The 27973-nt window shown below is 41.1% G+C and overlaps 2 protein-coding genes across 2 annotated transcripts; both read left to right on the forward strand.

Annotated features, from left to right (window-relative positions):
• The first annotated feature begins 563 nt into the window (after window positions 1–563).
• LOC115779925 (uncharacterized) lies at window positions 564–5500 on the forward strand. Its single transcript, XM_030728825.1, has 4 exons — window positions 564–849; window positions 1201–1374; window positions 2080–4600; window positions 5437–5500. Exons 1-4 carry the CDS (start codon window positions 564–566, stop codon window positions 5498–5500), a joined length of 3045 nt encoding a protein of 1014 aa, XP_030584685.1.
• A 151-nt stretch (window positions 5501–5651) lies between these two features.
• On the forward strand, window positions 5652–26736 carry mapkapk2a (MAPK activated protein kinase 2a). The gene is made up of 10 exons (XM_030728826.1): window positions 5652–5729; window positions 13346–13485; window positions 18933–18997; window positions 19488–19567; window positions 19693–19819; window positions 19933–20008; window positions 20106–20230; window positions 21705–21790; window positions 21916–21996; window positions 24953–26736. Exons 1-10 carry the CDS (start codon window positions 5652–5654, stop codon window positions 25100–25102), a joined length of 1008 nt encoding a protein of 335 aa, XP_030584686.1. The 3' UTR covers window positions 25103–26736.
• Window positions 26737–27973: the final 1237 nt, after the last annotated feature.

The following is a 27973-nucleotide window of genomic DNA, read 5'->3' on the forward strand; positions in this document are numbered from 1 at the left end:
TGCACACGCTTCATTTTAATTTTGCTTTTATTGTTGGGAGTATAATAGTCAGTTTAACAGTAATTAACTGGCATTCTCAATCACAAAAGCTGATCAACTCTAAAATTTCTAGTGTTACCTATCATTAGTAATGTTGATTAGACCTTATGTGATGTTGCAACTTTGTTTGGTTGGCCTTTGAAGGACAGTAAGGCAATATTCCCATATAATACCGACTATAGTCAACTGAGGATTTCATGTTATATTTGATTTATTTACATGAGTGAACAGTTACTAGTTAAAGGATTTGTTAATGTATGTTCCTAATTTAACGCTGCAGTTTGAACTTAGTTTGAGCGGAAGTTATAACTACATTTCCCAAGATGCATTTCATGTCCCAGAATGCACTGTGTTTGTTGTTGTTGAGTGATGGAGATGTACCGATGTGACCGTTGGTTTTCTGCTGAGTAAAGGTGATCATTTTGTACACGGATCTACTCCATTTTTTTTGCTGGCTAGACAGATTGGATACAACATTTTTTGGTGCCGAAACCCGGGATATCTAGTCAGCAAGGATAAGGAAAATGGAACTGGATCGATTGATAAGGAAACGCCGAGCGATCCGTGGAGCCACAACGAGGCTACTGCAAACTATGGACACGGAGCTAAATCGGGACCCCGCTGATGTTGGACGCTTACGTGAGTTACTGGCGAACCTGTCCACTAAAGAGGAAACATTACGGGAGTTAGACCAAGGAATTGAGGACGCGATAGCGACGGACGATTTGGAAGCAGAAATCGCGAGCACTGAGGATTATAAGGAAAGAGTCATCACGCTGAGGACACGTGCACAGCGAGCGGCGCAAGCTGGTGAGGGCGTAAGTAGCTCAAGGAGGGGCGCGCTGCAGCGACCCCCACTCACACAGAACTCAGTTAAATTACCCAAACTGACAATACCGAGGTTTAATGGGGATGTGAGTTTATGGAGAGACTTTTGGAACCAGTTTGAGACAGCTATTCATAATAATGACGCTTTAAGCAAAACTGAAAAGTTTAGCTACTTGAAATCATACCTCACAGATGTCGCAGCTAAGACAGTAGCAGGGCTGATGTTAACAGACAGCAACTATGATCATGCACTGCAAATCCTGCGTGACAGATATGGAAGAAAGGACATTGTAGTGAATGCACACATGACCAAACTCCTGAATCTTGCCCCAGTGAAGAAGGCGTCAGATGTGGTTGCATTAAGACAGCTCTATGATGAATGTGAGATCCAAATACGAAGTCTGGAGTCACTGGGAGTTGTGTCAGAGACTTATGGCAGTTTGCTTTGCCCCATCCTGCTGCAGTTGATACCAGAGGAGATCACACTTCAGTACAGCAGGCAACGAGGTATGAGCGATGAATGGAAGGTCTCAGAGGTAATGGAATTCCTTCAGAACGAGATCATCAGCAGAGAAAGAACCATGCAACTGACCAGAGGGAATAAAGAAAGGGATAACCAGAGCCTCCTAAGGCCATTCAAAAGGCCTGACACAAATTATGAGCTGAAGGAGAAAAAACAGAGACTGTCATCAGCAGCTGCTTTGCACACTGCAAGCCAAAGAACACCGAGCTGTGTATTTTGTGACAGTGCAGAGCACAAACCTGAACATTGCCCCGCGCACAATATAACAGAGCGGCGTGATATCCTCAAAAGGACAGGGAGATGCTATGTATGCCTGAGACCGAAGCACATAGCAAAAAACTGCAGGATGAAGGACATGTTCTGTGAACAATGTGGAAAAAGACATCACAGTGCTGTATGTGAAAAAAATGGAGAGCCTGCACCTGTCACCCGCGATCAAGTGGAGAATGTTGTCTCCTCCTTCGCTACTCATTCCCCAAAGGTGAGACCAAGGGGTCAGAGTACAGTGTTGTTACAGACTGTCAAAGCATATGCAGAGGGACCGGGAGGACGGACAGTAGTGCGCTGCCTACTAGATGGTGGAAGTCAGAGGAGCTTTGTGGGTGAAACGGTGTCAAGGACACTGAAGCTAGCAGTAATAAGGCAAGAAATGTTCTCTCTTCATACATTTGGCTCTCCTACTCCTGTAGCAGCTAAACGCAACACTGTGAAGCTGGTTCTGGAAAATATGCAGGACAGTGGACAGAAAATAGAAATTGAAGCGATAGAAACTCCACAAATCTGTACTGCAGTTATGAAGGTTCCAGGTGAGCCGATTCAGCGAGAACTGGAAAGAAGAGGTCTGCAGTTTGCAGATGCGCCAGCAGATGGTGCTAATGACTCCGAATTGTCAGTGCTAATCGGAGCAGACTTTTACTGGAGCACGGTATCAGGCCGTGTAGAGAGGCTCACAGACAAACTTGTTGCCCTTGAGAGCGTGTTTGGATGGTCTGTGCAGGGTCCAGTGACAATGTCAAGTGTCACTGAAGCAGCATGTATGCATGTACGCATTGAGGAAGAGGCACTGATTTCGAGCCAGCTTAAGGCCTTTTGGGAGGTAGATTCTCTTGGAATAATAAAACATGAACCAAGTGATCCAGATGAAGACAATGCACTCCAGATGTTTGGAAAAACAACTCAATTCAAGGATGGGCGATATGAAGTGGAACTGCCATGGCGGCACGAGAACCCAGAACTTCCAGACAACTACCAAATTGCCAAGAAAAGATTTGAAGGACTGAAACGCAAGTTGCGGGCAGATGTAATCTTCTACAAGAGATACAGCGAGGTGATAGAGGATTACCTGCAACAGGGCATAGTTGAAGAAGTTACTGATGATGAGTGTTTATCACCCACAGTTAAATATTACTTGCCTCATCATGCAGTGCTCCGCGAAGACAAGATGACAACTAAGCTGAGAGTGGTGTTTGATGCCTCATCACATGAAGACGGCTGTCCGTCCCTGAACAATTGCCTGCTAACAGGTCCAAACCTGAACCCAGACCTGCTTGGCATATTGGTCAGATTCAGACTGCATAAAATTGCATTCATGGCGGACATCAAGAAGGCATTCTTGCAAATTTCTCTTGCTCAGAAAGACAGAGACGCAGTGAGATTTCTGTGGCTCACTGCTTCACCAAGAGAAGAGGCTGACGAAAGGCTGCGCGTGTTGAGAATGACCAGAGTGGTGTTTGGGGTGTCCTCAAGCCCATTCCTGTTGGCAGCTGTGGTGAGAAGGCACCTTCAGCAATACAAAGAACACCCTCACCCTGTACAGCTAATCACAGAGTCACTGTATGTGGATGACTTTGTGGCCAGCGTCCGTGACATAGAAGAGGCTTTGTCTGTGACAACTGAAGCCAAGAAAATCATGGCTGCTGCTGGAATGGACCTGTGCAAGTGGATGACAAACTCTCCAGCACTTAAGGAGAGGTGGAGGAAGACAGTCATAGGGCCCATTGAAGAGCCAGATGCCCACGGAACAGTGCTGAAGGTATTGGGCTTAGTGTGGAGAACACAGACAGATGACTTTGTCTTTGACCTAAGACCTCTGTTGGAGAAGCTGACAATAAGCGGCACAAAGAGAAATGTTTTGCAACACGCTGCTAGTATCTTTGACCCTCTGGGTTTCCTAACACCATTTACCATTAGGGTTAAATGCCTGCTGCAAGAAATGTGGGAGAGAGGGCTGAGCTGGGACGAGAAGCTGCCACCTGATCTGAATGGACAATGGCGCAACTGGCGCTCTGAACTCCCCCTGATACACCAGATCGCTATACCACGCTGGTATGGAGAAAGGAATGAGCAGAGTGACAAAACATTAACACTTCATGTGTTTTGTGATGCCAGTGAAAAAGCATACAGTGCTGTGGCCTACCTACAGTGGGAGGGAGAGGACAGAAAGATGGCTAGTCTGGTTGCATCAAAATCCAGAGTAGCACCACTAAAGAAACTGTCCTTGCCACATCTCGAGCTAATGGGAGCACTGATAGGAGCAAGGCTCGGAAGAAACTTGATAAATCTGCTGAAGATGGAACTCTGTCAGCTTCACCTGTGGACAGACTCCATGATTGTGCTACACTGGATTCGCAGCTCAGCACACAAGTGGAAACAGTTTGTTGCCAACAGGGTGGTAGAAATCCAGTCCCTCACTGATCCAGCTGCGTGGTCTCATTGTAAAGGTAAAGAAAATCCAGCCGATTTACCCACACGTGGCCTGTCAGTGACGAGCCTGAGTCAGAGTCAGCTATGGTGGAGGGGCCCTGCCTTTCTGACCTCCTCTGAATCTGAGGCAGACTGCGCCGATCAATCAGTAAACGATAACTCTGCTGAGGAAGAATTGGAAGTAAGCGAACAAGTCACAGTACATCTCAGCACTGAAAACAACAAGGCAGTAGAGGCGGTGTTAGATCTTCAAAGATACAGTAAACTGAAGACTGTACTTAGAGTAACAGCCTGGTTAAAGAGATTTACAGACAACACACGTTTAGCAACCAAGAGAAAGGGAGAGCTGACCGCTGAGGAGTTATTTCAACCAGAAAAATACTGGATCAAGTTGACACAACACCAAGACTTCAGTCAAGAGCTGAATCTCATGAAGGATGGGAAGTCAACAAACAAGGATTCAAAGATCAGAGAATTAAGGCCCTTTTTTGATGAAGATGGATTGATGTGTGTTGAAGGCAGGCTACAACAGTCAGACTTAAGCTTCCGGCAACAACACCCATGGATTTTGCCTGCAAAGAACAAATATTGTGAGTTGTTAGTTCAACAGAACCATGAGACCCTGATGCATGCAGGTGTGCGAGACACACTAGTGCAACTGAGAGAAAGATACTGGATAATAAAGGGGAGACAGCTTGTGAAGAGTGTTCTATCTAGATGCACCGTGTGCAGAAGATTCAAGGCGAAACCTGTGCAGCAGGTTACTGCTCCATTGCCTCGTGATAGAATCACAGAATCTCCCCCATTTGAAGTCACAGGTGTGGATTTCGCTGGGCCACTATATGTCAAGGTCAGTGGTGCACTCAGTAAAGCGTATATTGCATTGTTCACCTGCGCTGTGACCAGAGCTGTCCATCTGGAGCTTGTATCCAGTCAATCTACAGAGCATTTCCTGTTGGCTCTGAAAAGATTCGTAGCTAGAAGAGGACTGTGCAAAGTTATTTACTCAGATAACGCAAGGACCTTTAAGCGAGTCAACCAAGACTTAAAGGATCTGTGGAAAAACCTAAAAAACCCTCAGCTTCTAGAATACTTCTCAGGGAGGGGCATAAGCTGGAAATTTATTGCAGAACGAGCCGCTTGGTGGGGTGGTTTCTGGGAAAGGCTTGTCCGGTCTGTTAAAACCTGCCTGAGAAAGGTGTTGGGGCGAGCATCCCTAAGCTTTGAAGAAATGACCACCATTCTGACAGAGGTGGAAGCCACTTTAAATTCCAGACCACTTACCTTTGTCAGCAATAATCTGGATGAGCCGCAGCCATTGACACCCGCTCACTTCCTTGTAGGGAAAAGGCTCACTTCTCTGCCATCAAAACAGCTTTCTGCTGTCAGCGGGACAGCACTGAATAGACAGGAGATGACCAGGAGATGGCGCTATCAGCAACGACTGATGACAAGTTTCTGGAGTAGCTGGCGTAAGGACTATTTATTGGACCTGAAGTCAGCCCATCACAGTAAAACCTTACAGCCTACTTTGCTTAAGGTGGGTGACGTTGTCCTCATGGGAGATGAGAATATGCCACGACAGACCTGGAAGCTAGGAAGGGTTCATGAACTGTTTCCAGGGCGTGACGGGAAGGTGAGGTCCTGTGTGGTCCGCACATCATCGGGAACCTTCCTGAGAAGACCTGTTCAACTGCTATATCCTTTAGAGACTGAGTGATGAACTATTGTTCATCGGGGGGGGGGGGGATGTTGCAACTTTGTTTGGTTGGCCTTTGAAGGACAGTAAGGCAATATTCCCATATAATACCGACTATAGTCAACTGAGGATTTCATGTTATATTTGATTTATTTACATGAGTGAACAGTTACTAGTTAAAGGATTTGTTAATGTATGTTCCTAATTTAACGCTGCAGTTTGAACTTAGTTTGAGCGGAAGTTATAACTACATTTCCCAAGATGCATTTCATGTCCCAGAATGCACTGTGTTTGTTGTTGTTGAGTGATGGAGATGTACCGATGTGACCGTTGGTTTTCTGCTGAGTAAAGGTGATCATTTTGTACACGGATCTACTCCATTTTTTTTGCTGGCTAGACAGATTGGATACAACATGTGGGTCAAAAGGCCACAGGGTTAATATCTAGAAATGATTAATAAATGCAAACAACTTTAGTCGACTGTTGTTGGTTGTTTGCCTTTACATGGTAAGCAGAAATAGTCACAGGTTGCGGACAATTTAGAGTTTAAAGTGAAAACATTTTATGTAATTTTATAACCGTTTCAGAGTGCTTTAAGGCCTACTCTATGAGCATGCTGTAACTGATGGATAACAGCTGGTGCACTAACAAAATGTTCCCGATGAAACTCACGCTTTGTTAATGTACATGTACTGACCAAATAGAAATTACACAGTCTGTTCTGTAGTTAATTGAATCACAGGATGTACTGAACTAAGGGAGTGGGTTTGGTCTGTCCACTGCAGCCACTGTCTGTGCTTCTCATTTCTTTAATAATATCTGATTAGGGCTGGGCGATGTGGACCAAAAATAATATCTCTATTTTTTTTTTTTTTTTTTAGCTGAATGGCGATATATATGAATCTCAATATTTTTTTCTTCCCAAAAGGTATAAGCAAAAAGGTCCTTCTGAGTCAAAGCTACGTATCCATTGGCTGCATCCTGAGCATATGAAAAAGACCTACTTCCGCTATTAAGGTCACGTGACTTACGGTACAAACCAACTTCTGCTATGGAGTTGAGGTATGGTGACGCCCTCTTACCTGCAGCCAGGTACTCTTGAGGGTCCGGGCGATGCCAAAGCATACGAAGGAACGCAGTACGAAGGCTGTATGTACACAAAACATGGCAACAGTGGAGGATTTCAGGTTTCCAAAACTTTCCAAAAGTCGCCAACTTCACCAGAAAAAGTCCCTAAAGTTGTCACTAGTTGCTTTTTGGAAAAAGTCACCAGAGGGGTCTGAAAAGCTGCTAAATCGAATGACAAAGTCGCTAAGTTGGCAACACTGCCATGCTGTCTGTTCCTGCATATTTATGGGTAAAGCGGTGAGGGAGAGAGGCGGGGCACTGTGAAGTTGCGCAGAGACAAACTGGGAGAAGAGAAAGGTGAACTAGTAACAAATATGATTGTAATACGACATAGACTATATTGATATAAATGATATGGTCTTCTCTTATATCTCATATGAAAAAGTGTATATAGATATTTCTTAAAACTCGCTCCCTTTTTTTGCAGTTCTTCCCGTTGTGCTGAACTCAGCGGTCGAATGCTTTCAACAACATTCAACCTATGCAGAGTCATCATTTTTTGATTTTGAGGACTGCATGTAAGCTTACCTTTTGTAGGTTGCATACCCAATGTTCTTCACTCTATGTAGCCAAATACCTACATGAACAGACAAACAAAGCACAATTAATTTAATAAATATACCAGCAGTAAACAAGACTCCAGGAATTCTATTTAACAGTTTTTATGAGGTAAACACAAAATGAGTTTTTTAAGAAACCCATTTTACTACCTATTTTAACCTACTCAGATTTGATTAATTTTTGAAGTACTTTATTGTTAAGTACTTCAATTAACAATACTGCACCTTCACTGTTGAAAGGATTTGTAGAACTCAGAAAAGGTGACTGGTGTAAAGAGGACAGGAGCAAGTGGGTGCGCACCTTGCACACTCCGTGCATGCCACCCCGTTGCCGATACTCGACTGATTTTATTATTTTTTTCTTCTCTTGCTAGATCACTGCACTGTAGTACTATTTCACCAAAATTTGCAGTCTACCACCCGGCACAGCCTGTTTTGTTAACAATGTGCACGTGCGATCTTGTGACAGTCCTGCACACGTTTGATTTTGCGGGGCAAAATAGTGACCAACGTGAAACCGAGGGGGAAGTAGACGCAAAAGGGAGCTCAAAGGACACTGATGTGTTGCTTAAGGAATGCTTATTAACAGGTAGCTGCAGGTAAACATGCATCTTATTTTCAAAGCATCATGACACAGACTAGAGGGCCACACTCACTATCGTGGCTAAGTCACATGGTCCAATCAGATGATGATTAGCACTCAACACACACGCACTGGGCTGAAATTGTTTTCTGGCTAGAACCCTTAATCTGCAATTCACCTTAAGGCCATTAGAAATTAAACGACCTCCCTGATAGCTTAAAAACATGTAGATTCAATTTTTTTTTTTTTGGCAGTCCATCCATCCATCCATCCATTTTCTTCCGCTTATCCGGGGCCGGGTCGCGGAGGCAGAAGCCTAAGCAGAGAAGCCCAAGCTTCCCTCTCCCCAGCCACCTCCTCCAGCCCATCCGGAGGGACCCCAAGGCGTTCCCAGGCCAGCCGAGATACACAATCTCTCCAGCGTGTCCTGGGTCTACCACGGGGCCTCCTCCCGGTGGGACATGCCCGGAACACCTCACCCAGGAGGCGGCCAGGAGGCATCCTAATCAGATGCCCGAGCCACCTCAACTGGCTCCTTTCGATGTGGAGGAGCAGCGGCTCTACTCCGAGCCCCTCCCGGATGGCCGCACTCCTCACCTTATCTCTAAGGGAGAGGCCAGCCACCCTTCGAAGGAAACTCATTTCTGCCGCTTGTATTCGCGATCTTATTCTTTCGGTCACTACCCAAAGCTCGTGACCATAGGTGAGGGTAGGAACGTAGATCGACCGGTAAATTGAGAGCTTCGCTTTTACGCTAAGCTCCCTCTTCACCACGACGGACCGGTGCAGCGTCCGCATCACTGCAGAAGCAGCCCCGATCCGCCTGTCGATCTCCCGTTCCCTTCTCCCATCACTCGTGAACAAGACCCCGAGATACTTAAACTCCTCCACTTGAGGCAAGAACTCGTTCCTGAGCCGGAGATGGCACTCCACCCTTTTCCGGCTGAGGACCATGGCCTCAGACTTAGAGGTGCTGATTCTCATGCCAGCCGCTTCACACTCGGCTGCGAACCGTTCCACTGCGAGCTGGAGGCCCCCCCGTGATGAAGCCAACAGAACCGCATCATCTGCAAAAAGCAGAGATGAGAGTCTGAGGCCACCAAGGAAGAAGCCTTCCGCCACCTGGCTACGCCTAGAAATTCTGTCCATAAAAATTATGAACAGAATCGGTGACAAAGGGCAGCCCTGACGGAGTCCAACACCCACAGGAAACAAATCCGACTTATTACCGGCTATACGGACCAAGCTCTCACTGTGGTTGTACAAGGACTGAATGGCCCGCAACAATGGGCCAGACACCCCATACTCCCGCAGAACCTCCCAAAGAACACCCCGACAGTAATTTGAGTAATTCAAATAAGTTGATTATTAAAAAAAATAAAAAAATCATCAGTGCAAATCTTTTTGCTTTGAAGCAAGGTGGAGTCTGTCTCCACGCACAAACGGCCAAGAGCAAATAGGCGGAGCTGTTAAGACGATGAGCTGAGGTGGAGTGAAAGGAACTACCGCCCAAATCAGCAGCACTTGTTACTGTAATTGCCATAAAAAGCTTTTATTGGAAAAACCTGTCAGGAGTCCTTAATCAAACCACCTGTTCAACAAGCTTCAACGTGAAAAAAAAAGAGAACTTTGTAGCTCCTCTCATTCACCACTGTTTGTGTTACACAGGGAAAAGTCTACAGTAAAGCTACAGAAGTTACAATAAAAAGCATATGTTTGCAGATTAACTCTTAACTTAGTCTGGCACAATATTTAAATTAGGCAGATTGATGAAGGCTGACGGCAACCATCCAACTTTCTCACCCCTGCTTGCTGCACTCATACCTGCAGAAAGCAGGGATAAGTGTAAAAAGGAAGTGGGGTGGTGGTGGGGGGTACTAGACCATATTTATTTTAAGGCTTTGCAACATTATTTTGTAGATTTAGTTAATATAAAATACAATATACACACACATTCACAAAAACACGCACGAACACACCAAATCTGGCTCACCTAGGAGATAAATCACTGTCAGAACTCTCTTCCTTCTACTAATGTTAGAAAGCCTCCCAACAAGACAGTAAGGGCTATTTTATTTTATGCGTTAGTTTGGGTTGTTTGTATACCTTATTTTATTTGACGTTACTTTTCATGGAATAATCAACTGAATGCTCAGTTACTTAAATAATCAATAGCTGCAGCTCTAAAAGCAAACAAATATTCTGAGTATTGAATGGGGAGCATCTGTATATGTACATGTTTTGTGTTTATGGTGTTGTCAGGCTGTGTTTGTGTTTGATTGTATCATCTTATCTGTATCTAGGAGCTGGGGAATTTTTTTTTTTTTTTTTTTTTTTTTTTTTAAGCTTATGTTAACTATTGTGCCTAGCTACCCAGAGACTGTAGATACAAACTGGCTGCTAACTCATTTTGCTACAGCGGCTCTCTTCCTCCTATGAAATATGCATAGTCTTTCACAAATGAAGTAAATCAGTAGTTGTCTAGCACTTATTTTTTGTCTTTTATAATTTATTCTGCAGAAAACAGGATTCATTCCAGTAGTATTTACATTTTTTTTTTTTTTTGTTAATGACACCGCATTTCCATAGTTATACTTGATGGATTGTGTGGCTCTTTAATTTTCAAAATCCAATTGAGATTTTTAAATAGACTCATAAAATGTGCACAAAATGTTACAGTAGAGGATTGAGGTGTCGCAGGAGTACTGTGCCTCTGCTCAATCCCCATGCCTGAGTATGTCCACAGATTTATGTGCCTTTTTGACAAAGGAAGTAAGACCCACCCTTGTTTATTCTGTTGCGAAGGGTGGTTGAACTGTGCTGTGTGTTCAGTGTTGAGATAAAGTGGTGTTATATACACCATGCCATACCAACTCCTCCTAGTAACACTGTCGCTTTTTAATGGTCACTAAGCCCTAAACAGTTGATTCTCACTTTAACAATTAATCTATTTTGTAGCATGCAGGCACATTCCATTAAAAAGTTTCACAGTTACCTTTTTTGGTTTTGTTTTTTGCCATTTTGTACACTGGAAAACAATGGTAATATAAAAAGCAAAAAATAACACATTTGGTGCAGGCAGGAGGCCAGAAAAGTGGAATTTTCAGTTCCTCAAACAAACCGACACTTAGGCTGATGATAAGCTTGTGCATACCTGAAATTCTCTTCAGCTTCATGAGATAGTTGCTTGGAATTCCTTTACAAATTGCTTTAGATGCTTTCCACATGTGGTCAGCACAGTCCAGTACCCATGACCATCTCAGTATGGGTTAAGGTTGGCAATTATGGTGGCCAGATCATCTGATGCAGCACACGCTCACTGTCCTTAGTTGGATAGCCTGTGCATGGCTGAGGGTGTGTCATGCGGTTTAAATGTACCCATGGCTCTTCAATAACTCACTAGCTAACTTGGTGATACTGGTGATTTGGGCTGCCAACTATTAGATCCAACAGCATTGTTTTTGAACTGCAGTCCAGATGTGACATTATTTAGACTGATATTATAGGCTAACTTAATGAAGATCTGGCCAGTTTGAAGAAAATGAATACACAAAGGCAGATAAGGATTCACTTATCATACAATGAAAAGAAAACATAATGACAGAATGCTTCTGAAAGGTAGCTGAGTCAGATGATACAACCAGTGGCACATTTTCAGCTGCTGCCATGTAATTTAACACACTGTTTAATTTCTTGTATGACCTGCTTTTTTGAGTGCACCAGGTTTCCATGTGAACATGTAAATCTACTGGCTCAAGACAACAGACTGGATGCTCCAGCTGGAACGAAGCCCACTATTGTTTGTGCACGTTGTGGGTAGAGCTGGAATGTATTATGCAACAAAATGAACAGAGGATGGCTCGCTGACAAAGCTACATGCCTGAATTCTTTCTGTTGACTGACAAAGATATTTTAAGGTTGTGGGACTGCATTATTTATTTATATTTAATTAAATGTGTAAATAAAAACATGTAGTCATATAAATCTCTCAACAGTGCAACTGGTTTAAAAATTTAATATAATTCTCTAGAGATTTGTTTAAAAGTGGGGTTAAACTTTGTTAAACTTAATATTTTTCCTTTTATTTGCTTTTTGAGGAAGGCTGGAGCTTATATTTCCAGACATTGATGTCTATATTTGACCAAGCAACTGTTTTTACTAGTGTAACAACATCAGCTGGTTTTCTGTGTCAATTTCATTGGTGTTTGTGTTATTTGCAACTGGTAATGCCAAAACACTTGACCCGGTCCATAGTAAGTTCTTCTGCTTATACCCGGGGGTACCCAGTTTTAACTTTATTTTACTTATTGATTTTTTTCTTCTTCATTTGTTTTGCTGCAGTGACATGAATTTTATTAACAAGCAGTTCCTTCAGTAGAAATGGAAGGTAAAGGCATATTACTTTTTCAAGCATGCAAACAGAAGGGTTACAAAAAATTAAAATATGTATTTAATAACTGGTAGCTATATCTTGAAAAATTTGTGTGTACTCTAAAAATATTTTGCAGAGAAAGAAACTGCAGAAAAGACAACTGAAGACTGGAAAAATGCAAGGCTTTTAAACTCGCTCATTATTATGTAGATCAGTGCAGTAACACTGGGTTCAGCAGTGGAGTATATCCACACAAAATTACTTTAAGTATCTGATCCTAATGTAGCAGCAAAGTAGAACATAAATACAATATTACATACCACCTGAACACAGTAGAGTGGGTCATCTACGCAGTTGGGAGGTCGGTGCATGGATCGATCCCTGTTTCCGCCTATCCATGTGTCAAAGTATCTTTGGGAAAGATACTGAACCCTGAGCTGCCGCTGTGCGTGCGTGTGTGTTTGATAAAAGTGCTTAGGTAGAGCTGAAAGCACTGTGTGAATGTGTGTATGATTGGATGAATGAGAGTTCTAGTAAAAAGTGCCTTGAGTGCTCAAATTGAATAGAAAGGCACTATGTAAGTACCAGTCCCTTCCATTTATATTGCTTTAATGGCTGATGTTGAGTGGTGTATTGACTGTAACCAATAGAGGGTGCCACTTTCACATGAATGAGAAGTTGCACTTTTCAAGATTTTGTCACCTGATGGCAGCATTTCACACCTTATGGCTGCTATTGTGTACAAGTATTGGCATTCAGTTGGTCTGCAATTTTTTCTAACAAATACTCTAATAAAAGGAAGGCATTTAGGATACACCTGATAATCCCACTTTGACACGGATCCTTACCTTGGTTCTACTTTGTTCCTATAACCCATTAATTGCTTTTCATCTCTTGTCTTTTTACCCAGATGCTACAGGATTGTTCCAAGGCCCGCAGGGAAGTGGAGCTTCACTGGAGGGCATCACCTTGTTCCAACATTGTGCGTATCATTGATGTTTATGAGAACCTCTATCAGGGCAGGAAGTGTCTGCTTATTGTCATGGAATGGTGAGTATACAGTTTTGAAGGGCATTTTCCACTTTTTTTTACAATTTTGCCTCTGTACACCATCACAGTGGATTTTGACTCAAGATGTTGTTGAAGTTCACACTTTCAGCTTTATATCAAGGTTTATCAAAACTGTTGTATCGCACAAATTTTAAATATAAGGTTTGTTTCTAGCAATTTGACTTTTTTTTTTTTTTTTTTTTTTGGCTGAAGTGGTCATGTCTAAATACTGTTTCCCTTGAGATTCTCTGTCAGGCCTGTACTGTGGCCACATTCAGTTGATCCTTTTTTGTGGGCCACTCTGCCTTCAGTTTTGTCTTCAGTAGCTGAATATCCCATTTCTTCGCCTTCACATCGTGTGTGTTTTTTAGCTGTTTCAAAGAAAAAGTCGAGGTATTGTCATAGTTTTGGCGTCGGCATCTGTTCCACAAAAACTTTAATGTTGGCCATAATTCAAGAATGATCTCACCTAGGAAGTTCAAATTCACACCATAGATGCATCTACTGAAAATGTCGAATGAGTTCCAATCTTGGCGGCCTTGGGCCCCGTTTACACGACGTTTCGCCGCTGTCGTTTTTGAAAAGTGACGCATTTACATGGAGATGTTTCAGAAAAAAACATGGAAATGCAAAACGCTGCAGTTCCTATTGCCAGGCCAGAAGTTGGAGGGATGGATATTGGAGCCGCAACCATAGTGCGCATGTGCGAGTGCCCACGCTTCCAAAAAGCAGCTTTTTTGCCCGTTTACACAGAAACGGAGGCTGGAGTGTTTCAGAAACGCTCCACTCTGGAGCCCGTTTCCAAAAAGTAGCATTTTCATTTCATTCTCATGTAAACGAGGCCGCATCAAAACGTAGCCATTTTCATTTTGGAACATTGTTGTGTAAATGGGGCCTTGATCTGAAGGTCAAGTTCATGACCAGTTCAGGTTTTCTGAAAAACACCAACTCGAGAACCGTGTGATTATAGGATGTTCAAATTCACACCATAGACACATAATATTCAAGGTAGACCCTTCAAACGTCACACCCTTTGTACTGCGTCCATAGAAATTAAGAGGTTAAGTAGCAGCCATGTGCTGCTAATCACATGCATCAGATTAACTGATCATCAGGAAGTGCAAGCACAGATTTTGGCAGTTTGCTGGTCTGGAGCAATCGGGTTAACACTCCTTCTCAGGAGTGCATATCCAGTAAATTCACCCCAAGGGCAGACAGAGAAACTTAAAAAAAAGAGCTACATCTCAGATTTTACAGGCCTCAGTTAGCATGTTTAATTTAATTTTTTTTATTTATTTGGGACAATGCACATTAATAAAACAATCAATACTTAGTACAGATTGTAAATGAGCCAGATTATAGCATATTTGCTAATTTGCATCTGTAGTCCCTAGGCAGAAGGGCAAACAACAGAAAACATCATGAGTATACAATAGTAGTAAAAGACAACACATTGACAAACATTAAAACAATATACAAATGGAAAAAGAAAAAAGGAGGAAAAAAAAAAAAAATTAGTGAAAGTGCGAACATGTCTGGGAACTTTTAATAAACTGCTTAAGGTGTTTTTTAAAAGTACTGTAAGTGGAGCATTCTCTGATGTTAGTCGGTACAGTATTCCAGAAATGACCCCCTCTGACTGACAGAACCGTTTGTCCAAAGGTTGTTTTTCTACGGGGGATCTCAAGGTCTCCTCTGGAAGAGGCTCTGGTGCCAAAACCTCGGTCAGTTCTTGATTTAATGTATGTTGAAAGTGGAACTGGAGCTAGTCCATGAAGAACTTTATAGATCAAGCAGCTATTTTTAAATTTAATAAAATTTTCAAAATTGAGCATATTGTATTTTTCCAAAATATTACACTGATGATATGATAAGGGCTTTTGATCAAGGATTTTTAAATGTTAAATGTTAAATGTTAAAGTTTATCACAGTATAGTTTAAAAAAACAAAAACAAAGACTGAACAAGTGTGGCTTGTGTGGAAGGGCTGCCACGCAAACAGGACAAAGATTCTAAGCACAGCAGCAAATCTACAATAGAATGGCTGAAAAAGGAAGGAGAAAAAAGAATCAAGGTGTTGCAATGACTCAGTGAAAGTCCAGACCTCAATCTGATTTAAGTGCTTTGGTTTTACCTTAAGAGAGTTGTGCATAAGGAAAAGCCCCAAAACCTCAATGAACCGAAGACATTCATCCACAACAATCTGCGCGACTGATAGTCATACAGAAAACAATCATTTTATTGACACTAAAGGTGTAAGCATGATGCCAGCTTTTCGTAAGATATACTTAGTTTTTCACAGGACTGCGACAGGATGGCAATTTGATTAGAACTTTGAACGTGTTGGGGCTCAGAGCCGGAAAATATGTAAAAATCTGGATACTTTTTTTGGGGAGGCCCTTCAGAGTCAAATCACATCGTCAGTTGGAAGTACCCCGATGTTTCCCAGTCAACTTGCCACCCCCTCCCCGTCATATAGAATGAGCACCTAATCACATAAAATATTCTTACAGTCACTGCGTATTACTTTGGATGACGTTATGATCCAATTGCTTTTCATAACTAGGTGAGTGCATCAGGAAGTTAACTTTGTTCGAATAAAGCCGGGGACCATATCAGTGAAAGTGCAAAACTAGGAATCAGGTTCAAGCTTGGAGGAACTACCTGTGTGTGTAAAAGGGCAAAGCCAGCCCTGGACAGTCTATGACTGGCATAATGCTCTAATGCAGATTTGAGCATTAGACAGACATCAATTAAAGTTAATGTGACATAATGAAACAAGTTTTTATGGATTACATTTTTCTTTGGTCATTTTTCCCCACATGACATAAAAAAAAAAGATTCCTTCAAAATGTGAAAAATTTCATAACTGTAGCCAAATTTAAATGATATTGGCAACAGTGTTTTTGATATGTAACAGGATCTACAGGATTTGTTGTGTATATTTCTCTGCTGAAGCAGAGAAAAAGTGCTTTAGAAATCAAATACTTACATGAGTGTTGGTGAGCATCTTGTTTACTTTGTTTTAAGACTGTTTTAAGCACATTAACCTGCCAGTCATTTTATTTTAAGCCTTTCTTGTCTACAGGCTTTGCTTATGCCAAACCATAAATCAAATGCAATTTTCATTTGTTGCTGTAGTCAGTTCCTAGAATTGGTAAAATAAGGTAACCCTGAGCAAAGGTGATGAGCATCTTGACTCTCCATTGCTCTAAGCACATTTCAGCCAGGTTAGTTATTGTAAATCTGTGTACAGCCTCAGACAATGACCCATTTCTTCTAAATGACAGTAGCACCATTTCCTTGCCTTTGTATTTCCACTTTGAAGCATTTTTAAACCCCCCCAACCCTTCCCACCTGTCAACTTCAAACACGTGCATTCATTAGGTTTGTGGTTTGTAGTCGGCGGTAGTGGACTCGTCTGCCTACACAGTGACATGCAGAAAATGGCTGCTACTGATGACTCATTTCCTTGAGAAAATGTGCAAAGTATGAAATGCCAATAACTTTTTCTGACTAAGCTAAAATGATTCCTAGAAAATCTGCCTTGCACCCTCCTGTCTGAGCACCAGTGAGTAACTGAGTCAGTCTAATGACCCACATTTTTGTGTTGTCCTTTGTTGTATAAAAGTCCCACCAATAACAATATGTCAAATCCACAACATAATTTTGGAGATTCAGTGCTGGTCATTTCTGCTGCATGACAAATTGGATGCAGAAGCGTGTCTGTAACTGCTGGATACTGGAAGTTTCATCCTTGCTGCTGACTTCTCTCCACTCTGTACATGTGAAAGAATGTAGATTGAAAATGTGCAAGTGTGATACTGATTGCATCTACAGTTGTGTAAAACGTGCAATTCCACTGAGCTTCTGGAAATATCAAGTGAAGTGTGAATTCTCAGCAGAATCGATGCATCAAGATCTTGATGAACTCGGTTTTCAGTGCATAAGATAAGTTTGAATAACCACAGGATTGCTTCACAACTGGCAGTTTAAAACTTAAGAGTTCGATTAAGCTGCTGCCCATTTCTCACTATGCAAAATGTGAATGATTAATTTAAAGAAGTTCGACGTGTGCTGTGGTTTTAGCAGGCCTGTCCCGTGGCGTCCCCGGATCGTGCTTGCCTGTTAGCATGCGGTATGTCTGCTGTTATCACATACCTTTAAGGACACTCGGATACAAAATTGACGTTGATGATTCTACCTGAAACTCACACAGTGAGTCACGCGTGTGACGAGGTTAAATGAAACTGAACAATAAGCATGCTGAGTACAAGTTTCTCATACTCATTTGGATTCAGGTTAACAATCATTAGTTTACCAGTGGTCAGCATCTGCTTACACCATTGACCTTTTCTGTATGTCTGCACCTCATTGGTAAATTACTGTGGGGGTGTTCTTGTGTTTTGTCATAATATGATGAGGGGCTATGCTTGTGTAAGCAGTATTTTAAATCTGACTACTATATAAATATGGGTACTTTTAACATGTTTCTTAATTAAAAATACTCTGCAGAGCAAGTTTTGGAACCATGAAGAGGGCATTGAGAGCCCTCAGATTTCTCACCTGCTGTTGAAAAGATTAACATTCAGTTTAGATCCATGTTAAACACATTTACATAATATAGAGAAGCAGCATATCAATCAACCGCTAACCTCTCTGGGTAGTACTAGTCATACTTGTGTTTAAAATGAGTAAAAGACTATAGCAACCTACTTTCTGTGCTTTTCATAGAGTCTGGCTAGACCTTGTAGATTGACGGTAAAAAAACCGTAGTAATTTTTACAGTAATGGTTTTACTTGAATTAAACTAAGCATACAAGTTTAAATTGTTGCTGTGCACATTTCTGTGGTATGCAAGCTGAGCTTGTTACTTTCTGTTTAAGATGTAAATTAAAGGACCTTTTTAGATGGCTGTATATAGATTTAAATAGCTTACACATGGCTGGTTAGTTTGCAAAAGGTGTGAGGGGAAAAAAGTCATTTCATTGGTTTCACACAGATATTGCTTTGTGTTGGTCAACCAACAGACCGCAGACCACCTCTACAAGGAAGAGAGAGCATCCTCCTTGCTTTGAAACAGCTCGAATGTTGTGCTACATTTCCTACAACCGGGGCACACACTAAACCTTACATCCTGACAGTCAACTCGATCAGCTTTAGTGCTTTTTTTCTCTCCTTTTTTTTTTTTTCTTTTTAATTAAAGTAGCACCATGTTTCAGAAGTCATGTATTTTAAATGTAGCAGTTTATTTACTAGAGGTTTTCTATGCTAATTTTAATTAGCTCCCACTGAGATCAATTTCCCTCCTGTTTCAATTAGTATCATTGCAAATTGACTGGACATCTAGCAGGGTGTCGGACTGTACATAATAAACTGGAAACAAAATAGAGAGCATGGTAAAGCACAAGTATTTACTGACAAAAGTCTTTTTTTTTTTATTTTTAGCATGGATGGTGGTGAGCTCTTTAGTCGAATCCAGGACAGAGGAGACCAGGCCTTCACAGAGAGAGGTAATAAACCTATACTGACCTAAAAATCCCAGCATTTCTTAAAATACTTTGATGGGATTACATAGAAACAGATAAGCCCACAAACACCTACAGAGTTGGCACATTGTGACACTGGCTAAATGCATGCCACAGTCTCCATTTGTGACCTATTTGCTGTCAGAATCAGTTACTTGTAATCCACAAGAGGTCAAACTCCCGGCCTGCGGGCCACTTCCAGCCCCGCCCCCTACTTCCGATCCATGAATTCATATAAAAAAATAACATACAATTTGGCCCTTTAAGTTAATGTTTTTGACATTTTGCCTTCCTCTCCAATTAAGAGTGAAATTAAGCGAAATGTCAAAAAAGTAACTTAAAGGGCCAAATTTGTTATTTTTTTTTACATCAATTCACGGACCAGAATTAGGGGGCAGGCCGAAAGCAGCCCGTGGGCCGGGAGTTTGACACCCCTGTTGTAATCTATTAAGACCAAACTGTTTCATCACTTTAGAGGCTTCTGATATCATGAAGAGCATAGGCGAGGCTATCCAGTATCTACACGGAATCAACATTGCCCACAGAGATGTCAAGGTTTGTGCCATTCATCATCTTATATTGTTAAATAAGAAATTTCCTTCATCTCTCTTGAGAAATTGAGGGTGAAAAAGTTACTAATTTGGTAATCTTTTTGCTGGATTCCTGAATCCTGCCTGCAGCCAGAGAATTTACTGTATTCCTCAAAGAGACCCAGTGCCCTGCTCAAACTCACAGACTTTGGCTTTGCCAAGGAGACCACCTCGCACAACTCTTTAGCTACTCCCTGCTATACACCCTACTATGTTGGTAAGAATCTATTTGTGCTTATTCTCACTCATCTGTTCTCACCAGTGAGTGGTTAAAATGAACAAAACCCCTCTCTCTTGCCATTTCCTTCACTTATTCCTTCCTGTTTGCAGCTCCGGAGGTTCTCGGCCCGGAGAAATACGACAAGTCATGTGACATGTGGTCGCTGGGTGTCATCATGTATATCTTGTGAGTTGATGTTCTTTTTGGTTCTCTGCTCCCTTTTGTCATAGAAGTCACATTCAATACAGAACCATATAATATTGCCATTTTTCATCTTCCACAGGTTGTGTGGGTACCCTCCATTTTATTCTAACCATGGTCTAGCCATCTCTCCTGGAATGAAGAAGAGAATCAGGATGGGCCAGTATGAGTTTCCCAACCCAGAATGGTCTGATGTATCAGAGGAAGGTAAGAGGTCAAATAAACTACCCCAATGTAATGTACAGACTAATGTCTTTAACTGTATATGTGCTTATATGCAATATTTGTCTTTGGTTAATTATTGAAATTTGCTTAATTATTGGAAGCTTACCGTCTTGCTAAGCAAGTTTGAAAAAAAAAAAAGAACTTTCACGTTAGTATGACTGACTTATCTGGAAGGTGTTTATGAACCAGGCTTTATAGAACATTTCACCTAAACACAGCAGACTTTCTGATCAAGAAATTGAAACTGATGAATGTGTTTCACGTCCTTTACTGTCGTTCACATTTTCTACAATTGAAAGTGAACTTTTATTTTGTGGCTGATTCTTGTTTTGAAGAGAAAATGGAAGCTGGTGATGCTGTATACCTTCTAAAATGTCTATTTTGTAATGTGAAAGTTATGTAGACTGATGGGGTTGTACTTACTGTAATGCATTACTCAAGAACCATTGGCGTATTTACTGTTGATAATGTTGCCTACTTCAGAATTGGGTTTTTCAACCGCACAACAGACAAAGGAAAATATCAAAGACAGATAAACAAAAATACTGTAAACACTGAACTATTACACTCATAGCAAGTCTTACACGCTTTTTTTCTTCTTTCAATTCACATAACCTAATTTAGGAAATAGGTGACAGAGGTGCTTAGTACTGTCACACCACATTAAAAAGGTTTGAACCTTGTGGTTGGCTGGGTCTTTTTCTGTGTGGTGTTTGCATGCTGTCTCTGTGCTTCCTGACACAGGGTTATTGGTGATTCTAAATTAGCCAGTTGGATCGGTGACCTGCCCAGGTTGTAGCCTGGTGGTTAAGAACATGAATATTTTGGAATTTTTTTAGAGGATGGGATAATATGAACTCTGTCTGCAGTTTTATGCATTAATAATTCATATTAATATATAACTGTATGCTGATCAGTCTTAATTTAATAAAAGATAAGAGTATATTTGGTCACAGCTGTGTAGGGTCAAAGGTCTGTGTTTACTGAGTGATCGGATTTTTATTCAGTATCCTGCTTGTGTCTGTAGTTTTAGGTTTCAGTGTAACATGTTTATGCCTCGTGAGAGTTGTGGCTCAATGCATTGTGATTTTCTTCATTCATCCCACGACATATCTCAGAAAGTAGGGAATTTCATTACATCTGGAACAAACACGCACTCAAAACACTGATTAGGATTATACAGATGTCCACTAGGGTACAGTGTTGAAGTGATTTAAAATTTAGGATTTTGAAGCTCACTGTGACTGGTTTTTAAACTATGGCCATTATTTAGTTCCTTAAATCCTTAAATAGTTGGATTCAAACTGTGCTTTGCTGCTTGTCAGAGGGATATAACAACTGCAAGGCAGTAATTATTGTTCTCCTTGACCCTCACTGTATGACTGAAGACATCTGAAAAGTAGTAATAGTGGCCAAATGTTTTTATTTTTACTGATGCAATCAATCATATTTGCAGCTAAGCAACTGATTCGGACTCTTCTAAAGACTGAGCCCACTCAAAGGATGACCATCACAGAGTTCATGAATCATCCCTGGATCAACGTAAGCACACACCAGCTCCCTTCTATTTTTCCTTCTTTTTTTTCCCCTCAAAGCATGATTTTTTTTGGGGGGGGATAGGAATCTGTACATTAAAGTAAGAATGGATTTTGTGTGTCATTCTAAAGCAGTCAATGGAGGTTCCCCAGACCCCTCTTCACACCAGCCGGGTTCTGAAGGAAGAGAAGGACGCATGGGAGGAAGTGAAGGTAATGACTCCTGCTCACCTTTGCACTATTCATAACTTGTCACCCTGTATGTTGACTAGTTGTCAAGCAGAAAATTACTTAATGTGAAAGTTGACACCATCTTTTGTGGTTTCAGTTTTTGTGAAGTGTAAAAATCCATTTATATTGAGTTTTTTTGTGCAAAAATGAAATATGTTCGCTGCAGATGTTTCAAATCTGTCAAGGATTTTAAATTGAGAATCCAAAATTAGAAAATGAAAGCTTTTTCTTTTGCCAGTCATTCATGAATCCAGAAACACAAATGGCAAGTTTTTGTGTGACCACAACGTTAACGCCTGCTTCATGCATTCAGCTGTTACCTGAACCGGTGTAACCACAAGTTTCAACAGAATTCTCTTTTTTTTCTTTTTTCTTTTCCCTCAAACACAGTGTTTGGGGAAAATGTTCAAATTAATCATATTAGTTTTCATTCTTGTGAACCGAAACTTTTATACCAAACTAATTGCAGTGTTAATCAGGAACACTAACCCAGCTTATGGGTTAGTGTGTCTAAACCAAGCAGTCTATTTGTGCAAAACCCTTTAAAACTGGACCCTTTTATTTTAAAAAGACCTTTTTAAAACTGCCTTTTTTTCTTTAAAAATATAAATATAGTCATTTCACTACTTTTTAAACAAATAGTTTGTTGTAAAACCAGTTAGTTTTCAGAGTGGTTTTGCTCGTTTTTATTAGTTTTTATTTTTGGTTTCATGCTTAGTTTTAGTTTAGTTACGTTAGTTTTAGTATTTTCATATGTTGCAAGATTCAAGAGTGACCACTGTGTAATTAAAAACTTGACAAAAGATACAGTTTAAAGAAATATTCAACAACATCAGCAACTGTTCACAAGACAGCAGCACTACGTGCTAAATGTGTGTAATATCAAGCACACACATGAACATCAACAGGGAGAAACAAAGAAAAATATGAACTCCAAAACTCAACAAATTCTACAGTAAACTCCCAATAAATTTTAGCGTCAGTGCAGATTAACAACACCCACATGTGGCGTTTGACAAAAACAAACTCTTTGAAGGAGTCAGAGCTCAAATCCAGCTGCATCCTGATGTTGATGTTGAAGCTGCTTCTGTTTTGGAGCTAGCATGGTTAGACGCTCGCTAATTAGACTTGCAGGGTCTTTGTAACCTCTGTACACAACCAGCGGAAGTGGCCGACCTCATGCCCGTGTTTATGCTTGTGTGTTAATTACCTTGTGGTTGTGTGCTGGTGTTTTATATGCGGTGCCAGCTGAGCTTTTTGTTGGTCCTCGCTCTTTGTGCTCAGTTTTTTGGCTGCAAACATATTTGTCCTTGTTTTTTTTCACTTTCTTCATTCCCTCACATCCATTCCGATAGCTTCAGCAGTCTCCCTCCAGGAATTTGCTGACATTTCTGAGTCCTTCGATTATTATCCCTGATTGTTATTCTCTGAATGATAAAGTAGCCGGAAACGCACAAGGACTTGAACAGGTTAAACACAGCGTTGCGTGCTGCGTGGACCCGACAAGTAGCCGCATTTCTCCAGAGGTGAACGTCAGGTGACGTCGTAGGATCAGAGCAGTTTCTGTAGCCGCTGTGTGCTTCTCAGGTGGACTTTGATGCTGGTGATTTTCTGCTTGAGAAGTGCTGTGCACATGTTTTCATCATTCACAGCAAGACACTCGCTTCTATCTGTGCTATCGTACTCAAAGAAACTCCACATGGGGCTCTGCTGCTTTCTGGGCAGACCGCTGCCATTACTTTTTGGACCAGCATGGTGAACGCACGCACACAGTTGCCCGATGGTGCTCACAGCTTAAACTTGGAGAGCGGAAAAAAGTGATTTCATATCAATCCACAAGGCTTTAAAAAATGACAAACAAGACAAGGAAGGGCAGTTTATCTATAATTTTAGTTTTAGTTAGTTTTATAAACTCACAATTCAGTTTTTCCTTTTAATTGTAGTTTTTATTTATTTCATTTAACGAAAAAAAATTTTTCAGTTTCAGTTTTTGTCATTTCGTTTGTTTTCGTTAACTATAATAACCCTGCACTGGACACACAAAATACACGCAAATTTTTCATGCATTAAAAATATTTTTCAAACTCGCCTGTTCTTATTGCAGCCGTTCACACCGACTGCATCATTTCACAGGATGAATTTGCGGCAGTTATTCTTTTCGGATCAAGTTTGATTTTTCTGATTTTCACAAGCAAATAAACTGATCTGACCAACATGTGAGGTCATAGCACAAAACACACATTGATAAATTGAGTATAGAATGATATGGGAGCAGTAACATACTACGGTTTTACCTCAGACACACAGCTATATGCTACTCTGGGTCAGGCGGCTCTTTGAAATTATTTCTCTGCCTCCTCAGATGTGATCCCAACTCTGTCAACAAGAGCTCAAACTGCTCGCTGACATCCTGAAAAATGTGTGAAAGCGGCCGAGATGCATTTTCAGCTCCAGGATCAAACCATGAAATTCTCTCTGCTGCTGCTTTGTCATGAGTTGGGTGAACCCAGAATCTCTTGTTTCTTCCGTCTCGTTTAGAAACATCAGGACTTCATTACATCACCGCTCAATGTCGACTGCATTTTTAGTCGCAAAAACGCAACGCGTCCAGTGTGTATGTAGGTTGCACTACAAGTTCGCATCCGAAAGATCCGGAATTTCGTGTTGATTTTATTCACCGCGTCTGATATGTAAAGACCTTAAGACATGCAATCATTCTCTTCAGTCTGCCCTCTGCCAGTGTGAATGAAGGCAAAAGGCCCAAATTATTAGACTATGGGTAAAAAGTGTGTTTATTTTGAAAGAGGTGATGGGTTTGACCTCCAGGAGTAGCTTCACAGGCAGATTTAAATTTATGCCCCTATTAAAAAACCACAGATATTGTTAAGTAAAGCAAAACGTAAAACTGATGACCTTGTTTTCTTTCTCAATTTCACAGGAGGAAATGACCAGTGCCTTGGCAACAATGAGAGTTGACTATGAGCAAATCAGAATCAAAACCATCGAGGACGCGACCAATCCACTGCTAACGAAAAGGAGGAAGAAAGCCAATAATGCTGCAGCTAATGCAAAATCTGCTGCTCATTGAAAGATGCATGCATGCATGCACATACACAGGTTAAGAAAAGGAAGCAATAATTTGTCGACACGTGAGTTGCATTGCATGGATTTTTTTTTTCTCAGTGTTTTATTTTTCACAAAAAATCCTAATGTTTTGTAAGAGTGTTTTGTTTTTATTACGCTACCATTTTAGCAAACGTATCACTCTGCCGCAGCAGAGAGCACGTTGATCTGCATTTTTACACCACTCGAGAGATTATGAAATTTAGAAAAGGTGAGGAGAGGAAATCGGCGCAATCCTCTCGCCTCTCCTGTCCTGAATGTCAGGTTGTGTACTCAGAGGGGCTTGAATGTTGGAATAGGAGATGTTAACCTTAGCATTAGCAGTAGTTATTTTACACCCCTCCACAACCCTGCTCCAGCTCTAGCCCCAAACCTGTGAATGTTAACTCTGATGGCTAAATCCCAAAAATAAACACAACAAAACAAAAAAAAAAACCACAAGGGAAGGTTTAGTTTTTCTTACACACAAAATAAGCAGATTTATTTTGAACTGACAAGAGGAATGTAAAGACTCTGTCCCTGATTGTTGGAATTAGCTGGAAGTAGTTGCTAGTTTCTGGGATTCGGAGTGTATGTCAGGTTCAGTTTGTCTTTATGAATGTCGAACACAGGCCTATGCACTCTCACAAGAGCCGTTCTGACAAAACCTCACTCGTGGCCCCCCTCTCTCCTGCCTTTATCTATGCTTGATTTTCAGGTACCCAGTTTTAGGGCAGAGAAGGAATCCAGATTAAAATATACTGGCTCGTCTTTGTTCTACATGTAGCTCATAGGAGAGTTGGAGGTAACGGATACTGTACTTTTGAACGTTTTAGCATAGGCCTTACTGAGTACTGCCAAATCAGCAAATGACTTTTAACCCCTACTTACCGTTTGGTTCAAGCTTTTACCAATGTTATGCTTCAGAATTTAAAAGATTGCCAATTGTATTCCAGGTTAATGCTATGCAGATGTTTTTTGTCATCAAATTACGAGTGATTTCTGTTTGCAGATGTTTTGAAGAGATGTTCAGCAAATGTAGGGAGTGCTTGTGTCTTTATGTAAGCAGTAGCATCCCTTTGGGAGTACCGAGTGCACACTGATCATTTACAGTTACTGTTCGTAGGTCTGACGTCAAGATATGCTCAGCTTGACTTATTTGGTGCAGCTCCATTCTGATCCATCAATTCTCCACACTTCATGGAAAATTCCTAAAGTATTTTAATAGCCGTTCCTCATCCCTGAGCACAGTCTGACTTACCACCAGCATCGGGATGAATATGTCGTGACATTCAAAAAAGTATAACGGTCTCTTCTTCTTCTTAAGTGTTGGGTTAGAGCAGCAGGACACTTACCAGCTCACTTTGGATCATGGGAATTTGTTAATTTTGTCAGTTTGGTTCACTTCACTTTGTAAGATCACATCCACTTCATCTGTTGCGTTGCACCTAGAAATTTCTTTAAAAAAATTTTTGTGAAATGTTTTGATGTTACTTTTTTTTTTTTTCTTCATGTTGCTCTCAACACGTTTTTGTAATGGAAACAGATTTGTCCGAGTCTGTTCAGCTGCCGTGCATTTGTCTGCTTCAGCTCTGGATTAAAGAAAACATAAAACACAAACTTGCTCTTTTATCTTTTTTTTTTTTTTTTTTTAATTGGCGTGTATGTGTGAATGCATATTTTACTGTATGGTATCAGGCTATGCAATCAAATCCCATACTTTGAGCCCTAAAAGAGCTCTAAATCTTTAAAGTGCCCTAAAAGTAAAACCAAAAGTCTGCTCTTGAAGTCTGTTTTGTTGTTTTAACTGAAATTTTAAACATTTCTCCATGTATATCAGCCAATTAACAAGAATTTACTAAATCAATAGATAAAAGGGGAAAAAAATATATAGAGCATCTTCTCCATGTTTGACCTATGCCTCCACTTTTAGGGAATTTTTCAAGTCAACCACTTGTCCAGTTATGATTCAGGCTCTTTGGTCGACTTGGGATTTGTGGCTTTCAGGCAATGTGCACAGACTCAACTCGTGATCAGTTTGTATCATCCTTGCTAGCATGAGTGACTCCTGGAATATACACATTTGCGTAGCAAAACGGCACAGTGGCATTGAGTCAACACAGACATTTGCCAACAGTGGGGTGTTTAGAGCTAGAGTTTCCCGCTAGAGCACATGTTTATTTCTCTTCAGGTGCAAGGCAACCGTAGACTGAGCTTCCAGCTCTGAGTGTGACGAAACCCACAGTCATCTCTGTAAGACGTGTGTCTACCAGGTAAGTGAAAATGGGGGTAAATGGGGCCCCAGGGGAGTCCCTCATGAGAGTAGTCCTAGGTAGGTTCTATCCCCTCACTATACATACAGCAGGACGCCCACTCAATGTGCTTTTCACCAAAGAAGGGTCCCTGGTCTCTGGAGTCTGAGTGGTGAACAGAATTGTAAAATATGTAACATAACCATCTTTTAGAGCTGCATGCTGTGCATGTTTTCTAAAGTAATAATCTCAGCAGTCAGTGTGATTTGTGAGAATGTGATCAGAGGAAGTTGGTTTAGATGTTACTTTTTTTTCCCCCACCAAAATGAAAACAAGTGATTAAATAATTTTTCCTGATCTGGAAACTGCCAGTAGATTTGGGCTTTAATATGTTATTGTTGTGTGCACCTTTTTATAAAAAAAAAAAAAAAGTTGTGGGGAAATGTTGAGGATGGAGACTTCTCAGCTGAGTTGGTGACATGCAGCTCAGAGTTCTTTGAAGTGGCATGCTATCCGGATTCTCACACACCAACACGTGCTCTTGTTCAAGGCGGCACTGACTGACCTGCTGTAGACACTACGGTGACGATGCAACACATTACCTC

Source organism: Archocentrus centrarchus, chromosome 5 (assembly GCF_007364275.1).
Source record: "Archocentrus centrarchus isolate MPI-CPG fArcCen1 chromosome 5, fArcCen1, whole genome shotgun sequence".
In the NCBI taxonomy this organism is placed as follows: Eukaryota; Metazoa; Chordata; class Actinopteri; order Cichliformes; family Cichlidae; genus Archocentrus; species Archocentrus centrarchus.